The sequence below is a fragment of the Lagopus muta genome, chromosome 6 (assembly GCF_023343835.1).
Source record: "Lagopus muta isolate bLagMut1 chromosome 6, bLagMut1 primary, whole genome shotgun sequence".
NCBI classification, from domain to species: Eukaryota; Metazoa; Chordata; class Aves; order Galliformes; family Phasianidae; genus Lagopus; species Lagopus muta.
Window position 1 is genome coordinate 52,036,705 of NC_064438.1, and position 17,407 is coordinate 52,054,111.

The 17,407-nt window shown below is 48.5% G+C and overlaps 1 protein-coding gene across 1 annotated transcript in view; it reads right to left on the minus strand.

Moving 5' to 3' along the window:
* JAG2 (jagged canonical Notch ligand 2) overlaps positions 1 to 8,951 on the minus strand; it is a 59,567-nt gene extending 50,616 nt beyond the window's left edge. Inside the window, exons 1-2 of the mRNA XM_048950238.1 lie at positions 8,655 to 8,951; positions 8,199 to 8,522 (exon numbers count right to left, since the gene is read on the minus strand). Of these exons, the coding sequence (XP_048806195.1) occupies positions 8,199 to 8,522; positions 8,655 to 8,936 (606 nt within the window). The 5' untranslated portion in view covers positions 8,937 to 8,951. The remainder of the gene's footprint in view (positions 1 to 8,198; positions 8,523 to 8,654) is intronic.
* Positions 8,952 to 17,407: the final 8,456 nt, after the last annotated feature.

Sequence of the window (17,407 nt, forward strand, 5' to 3'; positions counted from 1 at the left end):
ATCACTGAACAGAACCCAGGCCACCAGACCAAAGGCATCTGAGTAATTTAAAACATAGTGACTTAGCTGTTCAGTCCTAGACAAGCTTCATTGCTTTTCTATATCAATGCACATATGATAGTCACAAATTAAGACTATTTGCTAAGTTTCATATACAGGTTGTTTTTTCTCTTACATAGCAAGCAAAGGCACCAAAAGCCCGACTTGGCCACTCCTCTGACTCGAGATGATCTAGAAAAGACACCCACACAGCCCTATGTGCTCCTGCAGCTCTGTCCCTGGGCATACAGGAGAGGAAGGCAGTAGCTGTAGGACAGTCCCATTCTCCTCCTGTCTATATGCACCCTTCAAGTACTGGAAGGCCACAATGAGGTTCCCCCCAAAGCCTTCTCTTCTCCAAACTAAACAAGCCCAGTTCCCTCAACCTTTCCTCATAGCAGAGGTGCTCCAGCCGTCTGATCATCTTAATGCCCTCCTCTGGACCCGCTCCAAGAGCTCCACATCCTGCCTGTGCTGGGGGCCCCAGGCCTGGATGCAGTACTGCAGATGGGGCCTCACAAGAGCCGAGTAGAAGGGGACAACCACCTCCCTCTCCCTGCTGGCCACCCCTTTTTTAATGCAGCCCAGAACACAGCATGATGCAGCACAGGTGATCCCAGCCATCTACTCACTGGCCCGCTACCCAGCCTCAGTGACAGCAGCCAGGGCACATGGGAGGTGGCCATATCATGTGTCACCTCCCACTCACAGGATGGCTAAACATACCATCCCAAAGCCACCAAGTCGATAACAGCAGCCAGCAGCGGCCAAAGGCCAACCAAACTTAGATACCTACTAACCAGGAGCCAGAGCAGCCACAAGGCCGACAAAGACCATCTGAGTGCTGAAGAGGAAGAGAACAGCAGCACTACTGCAAAGGAGCAGCAGCAGCAACCATCCTTTAGTATCTCACTTAGCACTAATGGGCAGAAGCACTACCAATGCACCCTACTCATTCTTTCAGCTTGTCACTCTGCTTTCAAGCCACTGCTCACAGCTTCTTCCAGCTCAGTGGATACCAGCACATGGAACCAGAGCAACCCAAAGGAAAGTCAACTGGTGTGCGAGTTGTAAAGTGACCCTCCCTCTTCAGTAGGTTGAACAGCTCTAACTACAGCAAGCAATGCAAATAGGACCCACACAGAGTTGACAAAACATCGGTCTTGTTTTCAGAAAAGGGAGGGAAGCTTTCAGGCATGGAGTAATTTAAAGCTTCTGCAGATGACTAAGTGTACGATGTGATCACAGCTGCTTTACGAACTTAGTTTCTAAAGTATGTTCATAGCATGTATTTCAAAGCCCACGCTTACACAAACCAACGCATACAGGAAAAACAAGTGAAGGAGTGAGATTACACAGAACAGGTAAATTCCACCCCTCTCACCTGCACGCTGACTCTCACCTACATGGTGTTGCTCAGCGGGGGGTCAGCCAGATACCAACAAATGAAAGTCATTTTGAAAGGCAAAAAGTAAATCACTGTTTACCTCGCACACCATCTGCCTTAAATACAATCTCATACAAGAGAAAAAAATGTGTGGCAACTTATTAATGACAAGCAGCTTAAAACTACACAAAGCCATTTTTGGCACTTCCTACATCCACAAAAAGTAATTGTTTCACATCATCTATGGCTTGACAGAAAATTAATTTTTTCATAGCTTCTGTGCTGGCAGCCAGTGAACTCCTAATAGCAACTGAAGCCTCATGATGAGCTGGATTTGTGCAGGGAATACAAAAGCAGTAGCACCAAAATCAGAAGTTAAATTCAACAATACAAGGCTTCTCAACATCCAGACCAACAGATTTCCTTGAACTTCACAGGCTCTCACAGCCTACAGTACAACGAGACCATGGCTCAAATAGGCCAGATATCACAAGCCTGATAAAAACACATCCAATTATGGTTTTACCCCAACCACTATGTTAAAGAAGAACCACATCATTTAAGATGAAAGCTACATGCTCTCATGTCTATCGCAGATCTTTCACATGCAGGCTGGTGGGTTGTTTTTTTGGGCTTGGGTTTTTTTCCTTAAGAAAAAAACAGTAGCTGGAACATCTTCAAACAGCCCAAAGCAGTGCTACAAAGCTTCCATCATGTTGTGGTGAATGGAACACGCTCGGTTTCTACCTCACCTTCTTCTCCACCTCACATGCTCTAGCAAAAGGTAATCCCAACTGCTTTAACACCTTTGTCGTTTTCAGAGATGTGATGCCCACACCAGCTGTGTGCCTAAGAGCACACGGTACCACTGAAGCTGAAGTACCTTCTGGAATAAAGATTAGAAAGTTGGCAAGAGGTGTAAGCATACCATTCAGTGTCCTGGAGGGAAAGCTACCTGCCTGCAAGTTTTAAGATTAGCCTCAGCTTTTCTAATAAATAAGTGTTTACCTATTGAAGATTTTAAGGAGTATAAATAGAAGTGTTTTCCTTTTTGGTCATCCCCACAATGTTCATACTTCCCCCAACCCACCAAAGGTTAAGGTACAAAGGTTTAAATAGTTAAAATACTGTTCTCTAAAACACATTTATTCCAAAGACGTAAGAAATTCTAGATGCAATAACAGCAGTGTATAAAGGATTAAGAGTGCAAAGAACATTTCTGCTTCAAACTAGAAGATAAGATTTTCTACAGTTACATGAAACTTAAGTCTTTAGGCTTTCTATTTCAGGCAAGCTGCAAATAGTTGCTGGCACAGACAGCATGCCAATAATAAATCCCTTTTTCAAAGAGTAGTTCTGAAGTGCCCACCATTAAGGCCTTGATTCTTTTTTAGAGGTGACACCTGCAGCTGCTACTGAAATCAAATGGAATTGCTTCTACTCAGCACTGCTAAAGCTAGTCTCTAAAACATAAGCAGATGATTTTCATTTAAAACGGAACATGGCAAAACCTGCAAGCTACTCTGCATTTGCATAATCCCAAACTGAAAGGATATTTTTATGTAATAAATCATTCCCTCAACATACTCCTCTGATCAAAAAGGTTTTAAGGCAAATACAATACTAAGCAGGTGAAAGCTTGTGATTCCATGACCTGCTTCTCCAAGACTGAGGACATACAGATTGAGAAAGTCCATGTTCTCCAATCCACTGTGTTGTCTGTCCCTGAACCACACAACAGGCAGGGAATGACTGTGTGTGTGTGTGTGTGTGTGTGCGCGCGCGCGCAAGGGCTGCAGGTGCTTCTGTAAACACAAGAAAGTTTGCCGTGCCAGTTACCAGGGCAGTCCCACATCTACCAACAAGCCAATCTGGCAGTCAATAACCCACTCAATAACAAGCTCAGGGATAGAAAAGGAGTTGAATATTAGAAAGATTAGCGCTTTCAGCTCAACTTCCACATGGGAAAAGAGGTAGGCTGCTGGCAAATAAGACACCACACATTTATGCAGTCCATCAACATATACCACTACCTTCTACGTTATTTTTCCAAGCTGACTTCCTCTGCTAACAAGAAGTTATACAGCACATGAATTGCACACCATACCAGACAGATTTTTACATTTGGTATAAGGTGATGCTCTTATTTCCTGCCCTCAGGTATTCCTTAGGACTGGGTTCGCAGTTGCTGTATTTTTTTTTAAGCTTCGGTAGAGCCAAGTACAATCATTTAGAGGCACACTGAGTATCACTTGATGCTTTACTTGTGGGCTTCTGATCTTCACGATGGAAGTGCCCATTATGTTTCACTGGTACAACTGCATACAAGAACCCTTTTGAATGCTCGTGGTTTAGCTTTAACCTGCCTGATTTGAGCGCATCTGACACAACGGATCACCATCCCAGGTGACAGAATGTACGTTTACCCTACTAGCGAGCAAGCAGTAACCTAATCCAGAATGTTTTCATTATGAAGCCTCAAGATCCCGATCTTAAAAAGTGATGTCTGTGTTAAGACAGAAGGTAGACCAGTTGTAGCTCTACCAGCCAAACAAAAATAGCCTGACCATAGGAAGTGTGCAGTCTATCTAGTTCCCTGCAGGCTCCAAGGATCAAGGGAACTTACTTCAAGGCTAACTGCCTCTGAGGCCTAGCTGCTTCACAACATACACAAGTTTGCAAATTGGAACGATGGAGAGAACTTGATGCAGAGGACTATACTGAAGTAGATGCCATCTGAAAATACCAGAGCACTGCACCCATTAGGTAATAAAAGCTCTAAGGTCAAGTATTCCTGCTCAGGTCTTGGCAGGAGAGGGGGTATAGTTGGTTTCTAAGAAACTCAGCATTTACTGCTGCAGCCAAGTTATCCTTTCAACAGCTTTATGTCTTCGATGGTTCATATGCTGGTTTATGTTTTAGCTCAAGGCTGAACACTTCCAGGCATTTGGATGAGACTCCCATGTGGTCTGCATGCAGATGAAATTCACGGTCTGGATATTAAACGCACATAATTTCACTTATTTTCAACTACCTGAAAGTTAACAGTCCTTCTGAACTTGAGAGATAAGTACTATAACCACACTTTCAAAAGGGAAAGCTTGAGTTCCAAGAATATAGATACAACAAACAAGCTGCCTACGCTCTAGTGGGGAAGGCATGCTTACAGAGCAAGCAGCAAGGACCTCCTGAACATCAAGGAGCCCTTCCTCAGACACATACAAAGCCCAAAAGCTAAGCAGCCGATCAGCAGCAAGGAGAAGGAAGTGAAACTGATGGCTTTCCTCCTGGCCATTGAGGATTGACTTATTTCCAAGTCCCCAAACTCTGTAGTTCACCTGCAGAGTTCAGAGCACAGAGCACTCGTGCATACGCTGCACTGTCAGTCACACCAGAGCATCAGAGGGGCTGAGAGGAGATAATTATGTATGCTGTTATCTATGATTTCAACAGCCACGACTAGTCAGAACAATTCCTCTATATGACTAATTAACTGAAGTAATGAATGCCATACCAACACTTACAGTGCAGGAAAAGCTGCAAATTCCCTCAGGGAAGGAACAGGGTGGAGAGAAAAAACCACACAAACTCTACTTCACGCCATCTTGCAAAGATTATGAAAAATTGTTCTGCATGATACATCCAGGAGAATGTCCTTACCTTTAAAAGGTCTTCAAAACCAGCATTCCAAGTAACCCCTCCCTTACCAAACCAAAAAGCTGAAATCCTGCTGCTATTCTGTTAACTACTGCTCTGTAAGCTTTCCCCGACTCAAACAGGACAAGGCACTTGAAGCCCCGGTGTCTGAACAGCTTGGTGCTAAAAAAAAAATGCTTAGCAAGCCTAAGCTGTGCAAGTGACCAGAATTTATTCCTCAAAGCTACTTGGAACCTTCTTTTCTGTTTTAAAATTCACACAAACTGCAATTGCATCATCTGTTTGTTAACGACCTCAAAAGAGCATTAAGCTGCATGTTTTACAGCAGGAGGCAAAAGAAATGTGAGGTAGGTGGGTGAGGAAGACAGCTGTATTGTTCTAGCTGTTCCTCAGCCTCTCCCACTGCCAGATTTCTGGGGATGATGTATCCCAAGGTAGCAATTTTAAGAACTTTCTGGCAATATCCCAAGCTCCTCTTGCAAATCAGAGATCAGATTAACGATATTAAAGACGACAGGAAATCAGAATAAGCAGGATAACCTTCTCTGTACTAAACAGTAGAAGTCACTGAAGTCTGGTACTGCAGCTTTACAGAAGACAATAGTGATCTTTAAGAGTAAAATCTTTCCTTTAACTGTAAACTTTCACTATGTCAAATCACAAAAAAAAAAACAACCAGTGTAACAAAAAGGCAAAAATACCTTTCATGACTATACTTGCATTACAGCTGCTGTCATCTTGAGGAACTGCAATATCAAGCAGATGTCAAAAAATCCTCCCTCAAGTGATTTATACTTATATACTTCATATATCAGTATCCTTGGAGCTATCATACAGATGAGTTTCAGTAAGAAATCCACATAGACTAATGCTGGCTTCCATCAGGACTGGATTTCCCAATCTTACAAATCCAGTCTAGAACTATCAGGAGTGCTTCCATGCACTAAAGCTAACTTGATTCACAAGTTAAAAGACTGTGTCTGTACTGTTGGGTTTTTTTCTTGTTTGGGTACAGAGATAAGAATAATCTTGAAATTGCCTCAGAAGTTGGAACTTCACCTGGGAACCAATCCACTTTAAAAAAAGAAGTTGTTAAAAGAGCATTGCCTTAATGCTTAACCTATTTGCGCAGTCTATATGGCTTACGTACAGCTGTGACAGATGCTGTGCTCCCCATCCAAGCGAGCACCCATAATTAGAGATGAAACTACAACACAGAAGAGGGACTTCTTTCCCTAAGTGCATCTGCAGGCAGCAATACATAGATTGTTTTAAGACATACAACTACTACACAGCTTATTTTTAGCATCAACGGTGGGCAGGGAGAAGGTTCAGTAAACCTTCCAGAAATCAGCCAGCCACCCACCAGACTGCAGTGGCACTGTTTAAATAAACGACAGGCTGCTCTGCAACAGCTGCAAAGCAGCAGTGGAGCTATAGGCATCAAAGTCTTCAACTCCTGAACAAGGCTCAGGGTGCAACGATACGAGTAGTAACAGCAGACATGGTATCGTACACTTAGAGACACAGCAGTGATCTACCTGTGAGATGTGGGGCGAGAACAGGTAGGCTTGTGCTCTCAGGACTAGAAGAGCACAGAACAACTGCATTCCACAGCTGCGAGGTAGGGATGTGCTTATCCCAACACAGAGCCAAACAAAGGCAGCTGGGCTTCAGGACCACAGGGATCACTCAGCCCTCCTCCTGTTTTCACACAGCAGAAACTGGCAAATTAGAAGTGTGACTTAAGCCACCTTTACTGCCTCGTGTAGATAAAGTCTGGGGTACTACTGTTACCGAAATCTCCTACTGAAGCCTGTGATTTCACAGAGCCTGTCACAGACGGTCCACAAGAGGAAGAATACTCATTTTTCTCTCCATCTTCACTTCCAAGCACAGCTTCAAACGTCTGTACAGCACTGTCTATACCCATTAACAGCACCCTAATTTCAACAGGCACTGAAACAAAGGTGCTCAGAGTGCCCAGCAATCAGAACACGAGCGACCAAGCAGAGACATTAATCATCTACCCACTTTTATTCAGCCTAACTCGAGCAAAGCCCCAGCATCCGAGGAGGGGCTCCTGAGGTGCGCGAGCATCGGGTCCGCGACAGCACGGGAACTTCGGAGGGCCGCCGGGGAGCGTTTCCCTCAGCGCCAACGAGCTGCGCCCCTCCGCGCTCTCAGTGTTGGAGATGAGGACGCCGCGAGCCGCCGTGCGGGCTGTGCGCTGTGCCAGGGCTCCTCAGACACCGCTCCGCAGGTGACCGCCGCAGGTGCCGCTCCGACCTCGCCGCCCACAGCTGTGCCACCGCACCGCCTCCGCAACGGGGAGGAGGGGAGAGGAGGCACGCGAGCGGCACCAGCGCCTCTCAAGCGGCCTCGGTTGCGCGCAGCCGAGCCGCGGGTCAGGTTTCAACGCCGGCCTTCGGATATCCTCCCCTGCTCACGTGCGGGGCGGCAGCTTCGGCCTCCGTCCCCACACAGGTGCGGGGCTGAGTGAGGGGCGCCGCCCTCCTCCCTCCGCGCACCCAACGGCGGCGCCCCTCCCACCCCCGCTTCAACGGTCGCCGCGGGGGCGCGCGCGCGCCGCCGCCACCACCACCGCTCCCCTCCTCCTCCTCTCCCCCCCACCCCCCCTCCTCAGGCGGCCCCGCCCGCGCCCCAGGAGGGGCGGCAGCTCGCGCCCTTCGCGAGCCGCGGCACGCGCCCCGCGCCGCGCCCCCACCTGCGCTGCGCGTTATGGCGCCCCCTGCTGGGAACAGCGCGCGCCGCCGCGCTCCGCGACTTCTCCGCATAATTAAATATTGAGAAATTAAAGCAAGGAGTTCAATCCTTTTTTTTTTTTTTTTTTCCTTTTTTTTTTTTTCCCCCCCTTTCTTTTTTTTTTTTTTTTTTGAAGCGTTTCCGCGCTACGGCGGCCCTGAGCAACACCCGCCGCACGCTGCGAGCTCCGGCAAGCGCGCAGCCCCGCGACCGCTCTCCGTGCACAGCGACCTGTTGCACGGCCCCCGCCCGCCTCGCGATTAAAGAAACGCGATTAAAAGAAACGACAAAACAAAAACAGCAGAATGAAAAATAACGCCGGCGAACAGCAGAGCCGGAGGGCACCTACCGGCCAGGCGTACTGGAACGGGATGACGATCCGCCCCGTCTCGGGGCTCCTGCCGCGGGGATGGTATTTGTCGCCGTTCAGATAGAAAATATTCCCTCCGAGTACCGGGGTGGAGCCGGAGCCGTAGCTGCAGGGTCCCCCCATGGAGATCTTGGCCTGGTACTCCTTGAGGCACACCTTCACATACGTGTCGCACTCGTCCCGGCCGCAGTCCCGCTCCGGGGGGCTCTGCTCGCCGTCGCAGCATTCCCCGTTGAACAGCTCCCCGTTGACATTCCGCACCGAGTTAAGCTGCAGCTCGAAATAGCCCGTGCCGCGGGACACCTAAAAATAAAAGAGCCGAAGGGAGAACGGGGCTCGGCAGCGCAGCGCCGGGGAGAAGGCGTGGGGTTGCGGGTTGCAGGTCGGGGAGGGGGGAGGGGGAGAGGTTGGAAAAACGGGGCAGAGCCCCCCTACCTGCACGCGGGCGGCCAAGAACAGCAGCAGCAGCAGCGCGGGGCCGAGGGGGGCCGGGTGCCGCATGGCTGCAGCTCCGCGCGGCCGCCTCAGAGCAGCCCGCCGAGCCCGCAGCTGGCGGCATGGGCGGCGGGGGGGCCGCAGGGCATGGGCTGCCGGCGGGGCCGCCCGGAGCGCTCCTCCGCCGCCGCTCCCCTCCCGCGGGCTCCGCTCGCCCTCTATGCGCCTCGGCTCCGCGGACGGCCAACAAGTAGGTGCCGGAGTGACAGCTTCATTACCCATTCGCCGCCGCGGCCGCCGCCTTCATATTAATGAGGGGGACGGCCCGGCCCCGCGGCACGGCGGGTGGGGCCAGCGCTGGGCCCGCGGCGGCTCTTAAAGGGAGGGAGAGCGGGGAGGGCGGGGGGGATAGAGGGGACTCCTCCCGTTTTGCGCCGTGGTCTGCTTCTGCCCCGCCAGCTGCGTGCGGAGCCGTGGGGCTGCACGCACGATGCGAGCACCCGCACTCCCGTGCAAGCAGGTGGGGGCTGTGGAGGAGTAGGCAGGGTGCTCCACGCTCGTGTACGGTGAAAGCGTGGCCGTGGAGGAGCGTGCACGGCGCAAGCTGCAACGCTTACACGCACCCCACCTGCCTGCATAGCCGTGGAGAACATGAAGGAGCCCTTTGTGCATCCCGCATGGGATACGTCAGGTCCGTGTGCTGATGTTTGTGTGCAAACAGCTGGGTGGCCCTGCATGGCTGTGAGAGAGCACTAAGGGTGGGTGTGCCTTTGGACATAGGAGAACACGTGGGAAATGTGTGCCCACGCTCATGTAGGAGCGCCTAGGGTGCACGCACACGTACTGATGGTGGAGTGCTTGGGGCGGGTGGGTGCACCCACACAACTGCAGGAGCTTGGGCATAACTGCAGAAGACTGCACAGAGTGGGATCACCCGCAGCTGTGGAGGCGTACAGATGCTGTGTGCACACGGAATGAGATTGGTGACAGCAGTGGAGCGGTGCATGGGGTGGGAGCACCCTGGCTGTGCTGTAGCACTCACACTCATGTCAAGCCTCTGGGCTGCTAGGAGCCTTGAATTCACTGGGAGCATTGCAACACACGGTGTGGGAGCAGATGGCTGATGCTGGGCTCCTGCCCTTCTCCAGCGGTGGCTGAGGCACTCACTGAGCACGCAGAGATTTCCCCTCTGCTTTAAGCGCCCTGTGACTCTGATCCCTGCTGACAACTATGAAAGCTGTGCATCCAGACAACTGCACGCTGCAGATACGCTCCTAAAGCCCAGTTCTATGCTGAAGACCTCGCTTTCCCTTCTGCTTCTCCCCCTCCCCCTTCCCCATTTTAACTCCGGAGCACCGCTCATACGCCAGAGTGGACAATTGCAGAACAAACAGCTCTGAAATCAAAGCGCTGTCGTGTTCCCCTGCTCCCAAACCTTTCACAGACCCCCCTGCCCATTGAGCTCCTGTCCCTTCAGCAGCCAGCCGGCACGCTGCTGCTCCGCTATTCAAGGCCAGCGTGCAGCTGCAGCCCTCGGCCGGGCTGACACAGCAGCAGCTGCTCGCTGCATGCCAGCTGGCAAGCCACGAGCCCCAATCCTCTTGTTCGCCTGCTCCCCTCGCCTTTCTGCTCCCCACCTACGGACCTGATTCTCCTTTCCCACTCACGGCTCAGTGCGCTGCTGCTGGTTGCTCTCACCCCCGTCCTGAGCCCACCCCGCTGCCGCCTGCGCTCACCTCGTCTGCTCCCCAGCAGCGGCCCTGACTTTCCCTCTTATCCCTCCTGAACTCAAACAGGAGCTCTCTGAAGTGGAGCAGCAAATATTGCTTTTATGTCGTGCGTCCTCTCTTTGAAACTACATTCTGGTGAAGATTCCGCCCTGGGATAACTGCCTGTAGAAGGAGGCGGGGGGGGGGGGGGGGGGGTAGGAGCGGGGGGGACATGTAGGGTTTGATGGGATGTTTCCAAGTTGCCACCTTTCACTGATCAGCTCTGCTGGGCCCAAAGCCCTGCCCATAGCACCGCTGCCAAGTGGACAGGCGGATGCCATGTGGCTTTTAATTACTTTGTTCTGGTGAGTGAAGGGAAGGAGGTCCTTAGGCTTGCTTTCTGCCTAATGGTTATTTTGCCGTGGATGACAGCCAAACTATTTTGCAAGACAGGTATTTTGTTTGCGTGTATCATCATAAACAAACGCAAAACCTCATCATCTGCACTTGGCATTACGCGGTCAATCTGCCTCTGGAGGAAGACATATTTTTATCACCATGCTGAGCAAATGCAATACAGAAGAAAGATGATCCAGGAGTTACAGCAGATGCTCGGGCTCCGCAGACCCAGCTCGGTTACCTGCTGCATCGCACGATTGCTTTGTTACCTCTAGCACACTGCGTGGTCTTTTTGTGCTTTGCTTTTGCCTTTGTAAATATTCTACGGTGCTCAAAAACTCCGGTGCCATTTAAAATGCCTTTTCTTGCTGTAACCTGATTTCACAGGAGCAGGGAGCTGCTATTTCCAGGCATTCTCTTTTTCTGTTTAGGGAAATGTTCATTCTTTTTGGTGCTGCAGCCCCATTTTCAGCCTGTTCTCTCACAAAGCTTATTAACATTGACAGAGAATCATAGAAAACCCAAGTTGGAAGGGACCCATATGGACCATCGAGTCCAACTCCATTGTTCAAGTGCTGTGGACTTTCACTCTTCTGCAGGCACACAAAGCTGCTTCATTGTAGTTACGCACAGAGATGATTTGAAGGAAAAACAGCAAAAATATTTCTCATTATATGAACTTTGAGCTTTTGGATGAGTCCAGGTGCTGGACCATGAGGTGAATTGGGAAGGAGCTGGGTGACCCATCCATTGCACCACACCTGGGGCAGCATCCCACCTGTGTGCTGCTCTGTGCAGGTCAGCACAATTTCCCCATGTCCAGCATAAGTTCGAGGCACTTTTCTTTCTCCCTTCCCACCAAAACGAGGGTTATTGAGCTCAAAATCCTATAGATCCTCACATTGCTCTGTTCCTCCTTTAGACTGCAAGTGGGAACTAGTGGGTAGCAGCCAGCCCACAGCAGGCAGCTGGAGCTCAGTGATCTTTAAGGTCCCTTCCAACGTAAGCCATTCTGTGATTAGGGGCTCTACACGGGGAAAAAGTTGAAGAAGAGCTGAGGAAGCTCATGCCTGACTTTAAGCTTGAGCCTGCAGCTCTTCACCAGGGACATGGCTGGAGAACATCGGTCCCAAAGGTCGGGGAGGACCCGCTCACCATGGCCCCAGGCAGGGTGGGATTCCTGCACCCCTTACCTCCTCATCCCAGCTCTCTGGGACAGGATTTTGGCTTTCGCGCTCTGTTAAGTTTATGCCTGTATGCAAATCCTTTGCAAGTATGCTCATTAAATCATTTGCATAAAATCTCCCCGGAGGATAGTAGGAGCTAGGAAGGGGCAGGGTTTCTCCACTCGCCTTTGAGACTTCAGAGGTACAGGGATGTAGTTTGTCAGCATGTGCGTGGATGTGGACATATACCTCATTTATCCAGGCCAGAATGCATCCGCTTGGGAAACTTAAAGGCAAGAAGATCATTTTGGATTGTCTCCATCTGAAACTTGGCAGGGTAGGAGTTAACCCTCCCTTTCTGGCCGGAGAGGCTACAGCTGCCTGTCCTGAGAGCAAGGCATTGCAGGACAGAACCAGCTGTGAAGAATTAATTTCTCTCTTTCCTCCTTTGTGTGGAGGGCTGGGGCTAATGGTACAAATGGAGAGAGCTTCTGAGGAAGGAAGGTAGAGGGTAACTAGAGGAAGATTTCTCTCTCTTTTTACGGAACTTGGCTGAGTGAGGTATTTTGAGCTTTGCTGTGGACTTGGCAGGGCAAAGATGTGTCTTCTCCTTTGACTGAAGAGAGTCCTGCTGGATTTGGATGGTTCATGTATTGTGTTTAACCTGTGTGTTCACACATATGCATGCTCTTCATGGAAGTAAGCAGGCTTGAACTGCAAGGACATTGTCATAAGTCACCTTCCAATGGAGACCTGCAATTATCCTTAGGTTAAGCTGCTTGCACAGTCCAAGAGAAGACGAGCTGGAGAAGGCACAAGGTGCTGCTTGCATCTGTCTGCCTTCCAGGCTCCAGCTTTGCAAGCAAAGCTATGCCTGACGGAAGCTGTGCCAGAAAGGAGCTGAGGTCTTGGCAGCACCCTTTCCTATCTCCAGCTCTGGGCTGGCACTGGTTTCTGAGGGCTCTGAGGAGCAGAAGGAAGGTGCTTCCCAACATCTCAGCCTTGCTGCCTGGCCAGCTTTCTGCTCTGGTGCCTGGTCTTCTGCCAGCAAAAGCATATGTGATATCTGGCCCCTGAAGCTGGTTGGTTTCACTCTATAGAGATTGGTTCTGAAGGCCAGCAATATTAATGAAATGGGAGAAATGTAGCAAAGGCACAGACTTGCTGAGTTACTCCCAGCTGATCACTTCCCACATTTCAGAGCCCTGCTCAAAGGTTTTGAGGTGTGGGTGGGCATGAGCTGTTAACAGGTCACCGGGGAAAAAGTGCAGAAAGCCAGCTCAGCTGATCTGAGGCTCAGTGTGCTCCTGCTCTTCTAGTCCTTGTCTTTGTGGATTCTCAGGAAAACGGTTAAGTTTGAGACTTCTCAGATGGGCTGAGCCGTGCTGTACCCACAGCTGGCCTTCACTCTCAAAGTTCATTGCAGTCATCCTCAAAAAAAGCCAGAAATCTCTACCTATGGCTTTTCTGGTGTGTGAATCACAGAAAAGAAGGTCAGAAGGGATATCCAGAGATTATCTAGTTTATCCCATTCCACAGAGCAGAACAAACAGTGCCTGCTTCTTGCATAACAGATGGGTATCCGACCTTTTCTTAAAAGCATCCCCAGACAGAAATTCTCAGCTGAGATCACTTGTTCTAGCAGTTAACCATCAGGACATGCATGGTGCTGTATGTACTGCTGCTCTTTGATCCCACTTCTTGACCTATTTGCAATGGATACAGAGCACATCATGTTCCCTTCCTATCTACCGCTGCTCTTTATGTAGTTGAAGACCACTACTGTGCCTTCTCCTGATGCCTCATGTTTGCACTGAAAAAGATTTTTTTTTTTGGTCTTATGATGGTAGATCATATTTTCTACACCCTTGATTGTTCCTATGGCCCTGCTTTGGTCTATTCATAATCGTTCCTCAATTTCCTTAAATCCAATGTGCAGAGTTCCATAAGACCTCAGTAGTGCTGAGTAAGGTAAAAGAAATATGTCACAGAGCAGGCAGGAATTACTCCTGGCAATGTGAGCAAGCACAGTGCTTGCTTCAGTGTATTTTTTTAGAGGAAGGGAGGACTTGGGTTTGTTTGTTTGTTTGTTTGTTTGTTTTGGCATGATATTATTATAGGATCATAGAATCATTTGAGTTGGAAGGGACCTTAAAAGTTCATCTAGTCCAAATGCTGCTGAAGTCCAGTACAGTTGATTTCAGTTTGGTTTGCTATCCTCTAAAGAGGTTTTTCAGATCTTCAGATTATGTCTTCTAGTTATGATAATAAAATATGAGTGTCAAAGTCATAGAATCATAGAATGATCCAATAAAGGATGGGTTTATTGCATCTGCAAGTTCTTGCATACCCTGCTGCCCCAGTGGAAAAAAAAGACAATGCTGTTGAGTTCACAAATCTTTGCTGTTACCCCCTTGTTATTTTCCAGACATTTATAGAATATTTATTTTTCCAGTTTTCTCTGGGATTACAAACCAAGCTGTCTTGAGCATCATTCTTCAGCTCCTTCCTTTTTAAAAGGGTTTGCATCTCCCTTTTCTGGTCTTCTGGTACTGTGGTGGTTCTCTGAGGGCTCATAGAGCTGCTAACTATCATGAGATTGTTTCAACAGGCAGTACAAGAGTATAATATTTAATCTGAATAAATACTCTTCACTTCTTTCTAGACTGAGTTCTTTCCCTGCTATCATTCAGCACTAACTGTGGTAACCATTTTGCCACAAGGGATCATTGTACTGAAATCTGAAGCAGCTAAAAACTTCCACTGTCTTTACACCATTCACTACCACCTCTCCTTCCCTTTTGGGTAGTTCTTCCCACCACCTTCATGTCACTGCTAATGTGTTTGAAGTTTTCTTGATGTCCATTGATCCCGCTGGTTGATTCTCTGTTTCTCTCTTGACTTTCCTGACTTGGTCCCACACCTTCAGGCTGTGCATTTACATTCAGTGGCATGTGAATCTAGTTTCTGTTTTCCGAAGACACCATTTCATGTGTTAGTGATCAGTGAAGTGGTGATGATTTAAGCACATCATCTTGTGACAGTTGCTTTTCCTCCTCTGCTGGGATTGTTTGAATTGATGTCCTTACCACCATTGTTTCTTTAAGCTGCTGCCAACTTTCCTGAATTCCCTTTTCTCTGAGACTTGTTTCTCATGATTATCAGTTCTATGAGGTTTTTGAAATATGCTTTCTGGAAGTCCATTGTGTTTATTTTGCTGTTCTCCTTCCTTCCTTTCTGACAACTCGTGAACTCTGTTGTTTCATGGCCGTTCTCACCCAAGCTGCATTCCTCTTGCATGTTATAAGTGGCTCATTCTCGTTGGTTACAGTCAAATTCAGTTCTCATTTTGATTATGTATCAAGATTTTAATCTCTTCTACTGAATTCCTTATCCGGTGTGTGTTATTTCATCAGGTGATCCACTGTCCTCTTCAGCATCCCTCCAATGATTATCCTATGAGTAATGGTATTTCCCCTAGTTTACATGCCTCTACCCAAGTGTTTGATGCTTGTATTTACCTGTTTGCATTTGAAACCAGTCCTTGCAGATCCTAACTGCATTAATTTGTATCCCAGAGATGCTCTTACTGCTTTGTGCATTGAAGGCTAGCTCTGATCACCAGTCCTTTTTCTTAGGATACTCACCCAAGTCAAAACCTTCCTGATGATACCATCTGCCCAGCCATGCATTCATTCCCAGGAAAAAAAGTATGAAGTAACTGATGCCACTCGTGACCAAAGTAACCAGTGCCTAATTCACTGAGAGAATTTTCCCTTCCTGCTTCCTGTCCAGAACTGGTCTGACTGATGCTAAGAAAACCCACTCTGGGTATCTTGGTTCTAACCAACGGCCAATACAATGCTAATTCCCAAGGGAAATTCTTAGGGAAATTATCCAAGATGCAGCTAGAAGTTTGCCTTCTTGAAACTCAGTTTGGGTTCAGACTAAGCCACTGACATTGATGTTATCTTGGATAATCTGCTGTCAGAGGACGGAGACCTGGCATCCATCTCCTGAACCAAAACACTTACAACCCTTCCATAATGTGTCTCTATTAATGCCTGGATCTTGGTCTTTGGCCTTTCTTTCAGCTGGTGCTTCCCAATGCTGTCTGTAAGGAGGTTCACGAGCTCAGCAGATGCTCTTGCTTGCAGAAGACAGCTCAATTCATTTGAAAGAAGAGACTCAGGGCCAGGGCCAGGGCCATGCAATCCACTGCGCTGGATCAGAGTCCACAGTCACAATTCATCTGTTTATGCCCTGATTAGCCATTAAAATAAAAATTTTATCACCCCTAGTTAAAAGCGGGCATAAATGAGAGCTTCCTCTTCTGAACAAGGGACAGTGCTCCAAACTAGAATCTTCCTTCCTGGAACCAGGCAAAATAACTAAGAGGGGTGACAGATGATTCATCTGCCAGTGCTCTCCCATCAAAAACTGTAGCTAAAACAAGATTACCAAGAAGAAGAGTGCTATTAAAGGAGGAAACTGCTCCTGTAATTTTGTTAAGGAACATGAGATTATTTAAAAGCCTTTTAAAAAGTGTGTTTGTTCCAGGAGAGGAGGAGTGAGGGAGGATTTTAGAGGGATGGAGATGATCAGTCTTTCTTTCCTATAAAGATTCATGCTGCTTTTTTTGCCCTAGCCAGCAAGGGTGGCTATTTCAGGGACCATTTTAAGTCATCACTCCAGTCCCAATGAATGGGGCACAACCTGCACCTTAGCTTTGCAGGGGCTGAGAGCAGGGAACAACCACAGCAGGGTGTGAGGAATTTGGGGCACCAAACTACACATAATTGCAGGTTAAGGCTTTTACAGCTTGCCTTTTTGTTCCTGGCCATGGTGATCCCCCACACATTCACACAGCAGCATTCTCACATTGTATGGTATTGCTTTATAAACTCTCAAAGCCACGAATGAGCAAGCCTCAAAGCATGCACCTTGCTTCACTCACAGACGGGCTGCCAGCACCTTCAACAGGCCTGGATATATCTTAATCATGGTGAACCACACTACAAAAAAGGTGTTACTGCAGTGACCCTGTGGGGTGCAACGCAGGGACCCCGTAGGAGCAATGAGACTTACAGTGCTAAATGATTCCACAAAGCAAAGTGCTGGGAACGGAATGGACCCATTAAACAAGGTGCTTTGGTTGTGCAAAAAGCATTTTGTGTACAGTGTCAACTCGCAGCCAGAGCTGTGCATTTTGATCAGATTTTCAAGGTCAGATGGAAACATGACAGTAATGTAGTGTGACCCTGGCTGCTTGCTATGGAGCAGGGATCCTCAGATTAGTGACAGAGCTGCATTAGGAATGGGTGCAGGTTTCTCTGTGCCTTTCCCATAGACAAAGAGTGCTCTGGAGAGAAGCTGATACCCATCAGCAAGGAGCTGAAGCTGTGCAGCCATCTCTGATAAGGGCTATGTTTAAAACGCAGAGCTCTGCAAAGCAGAATGTTATTAAAATTTGGGTTTG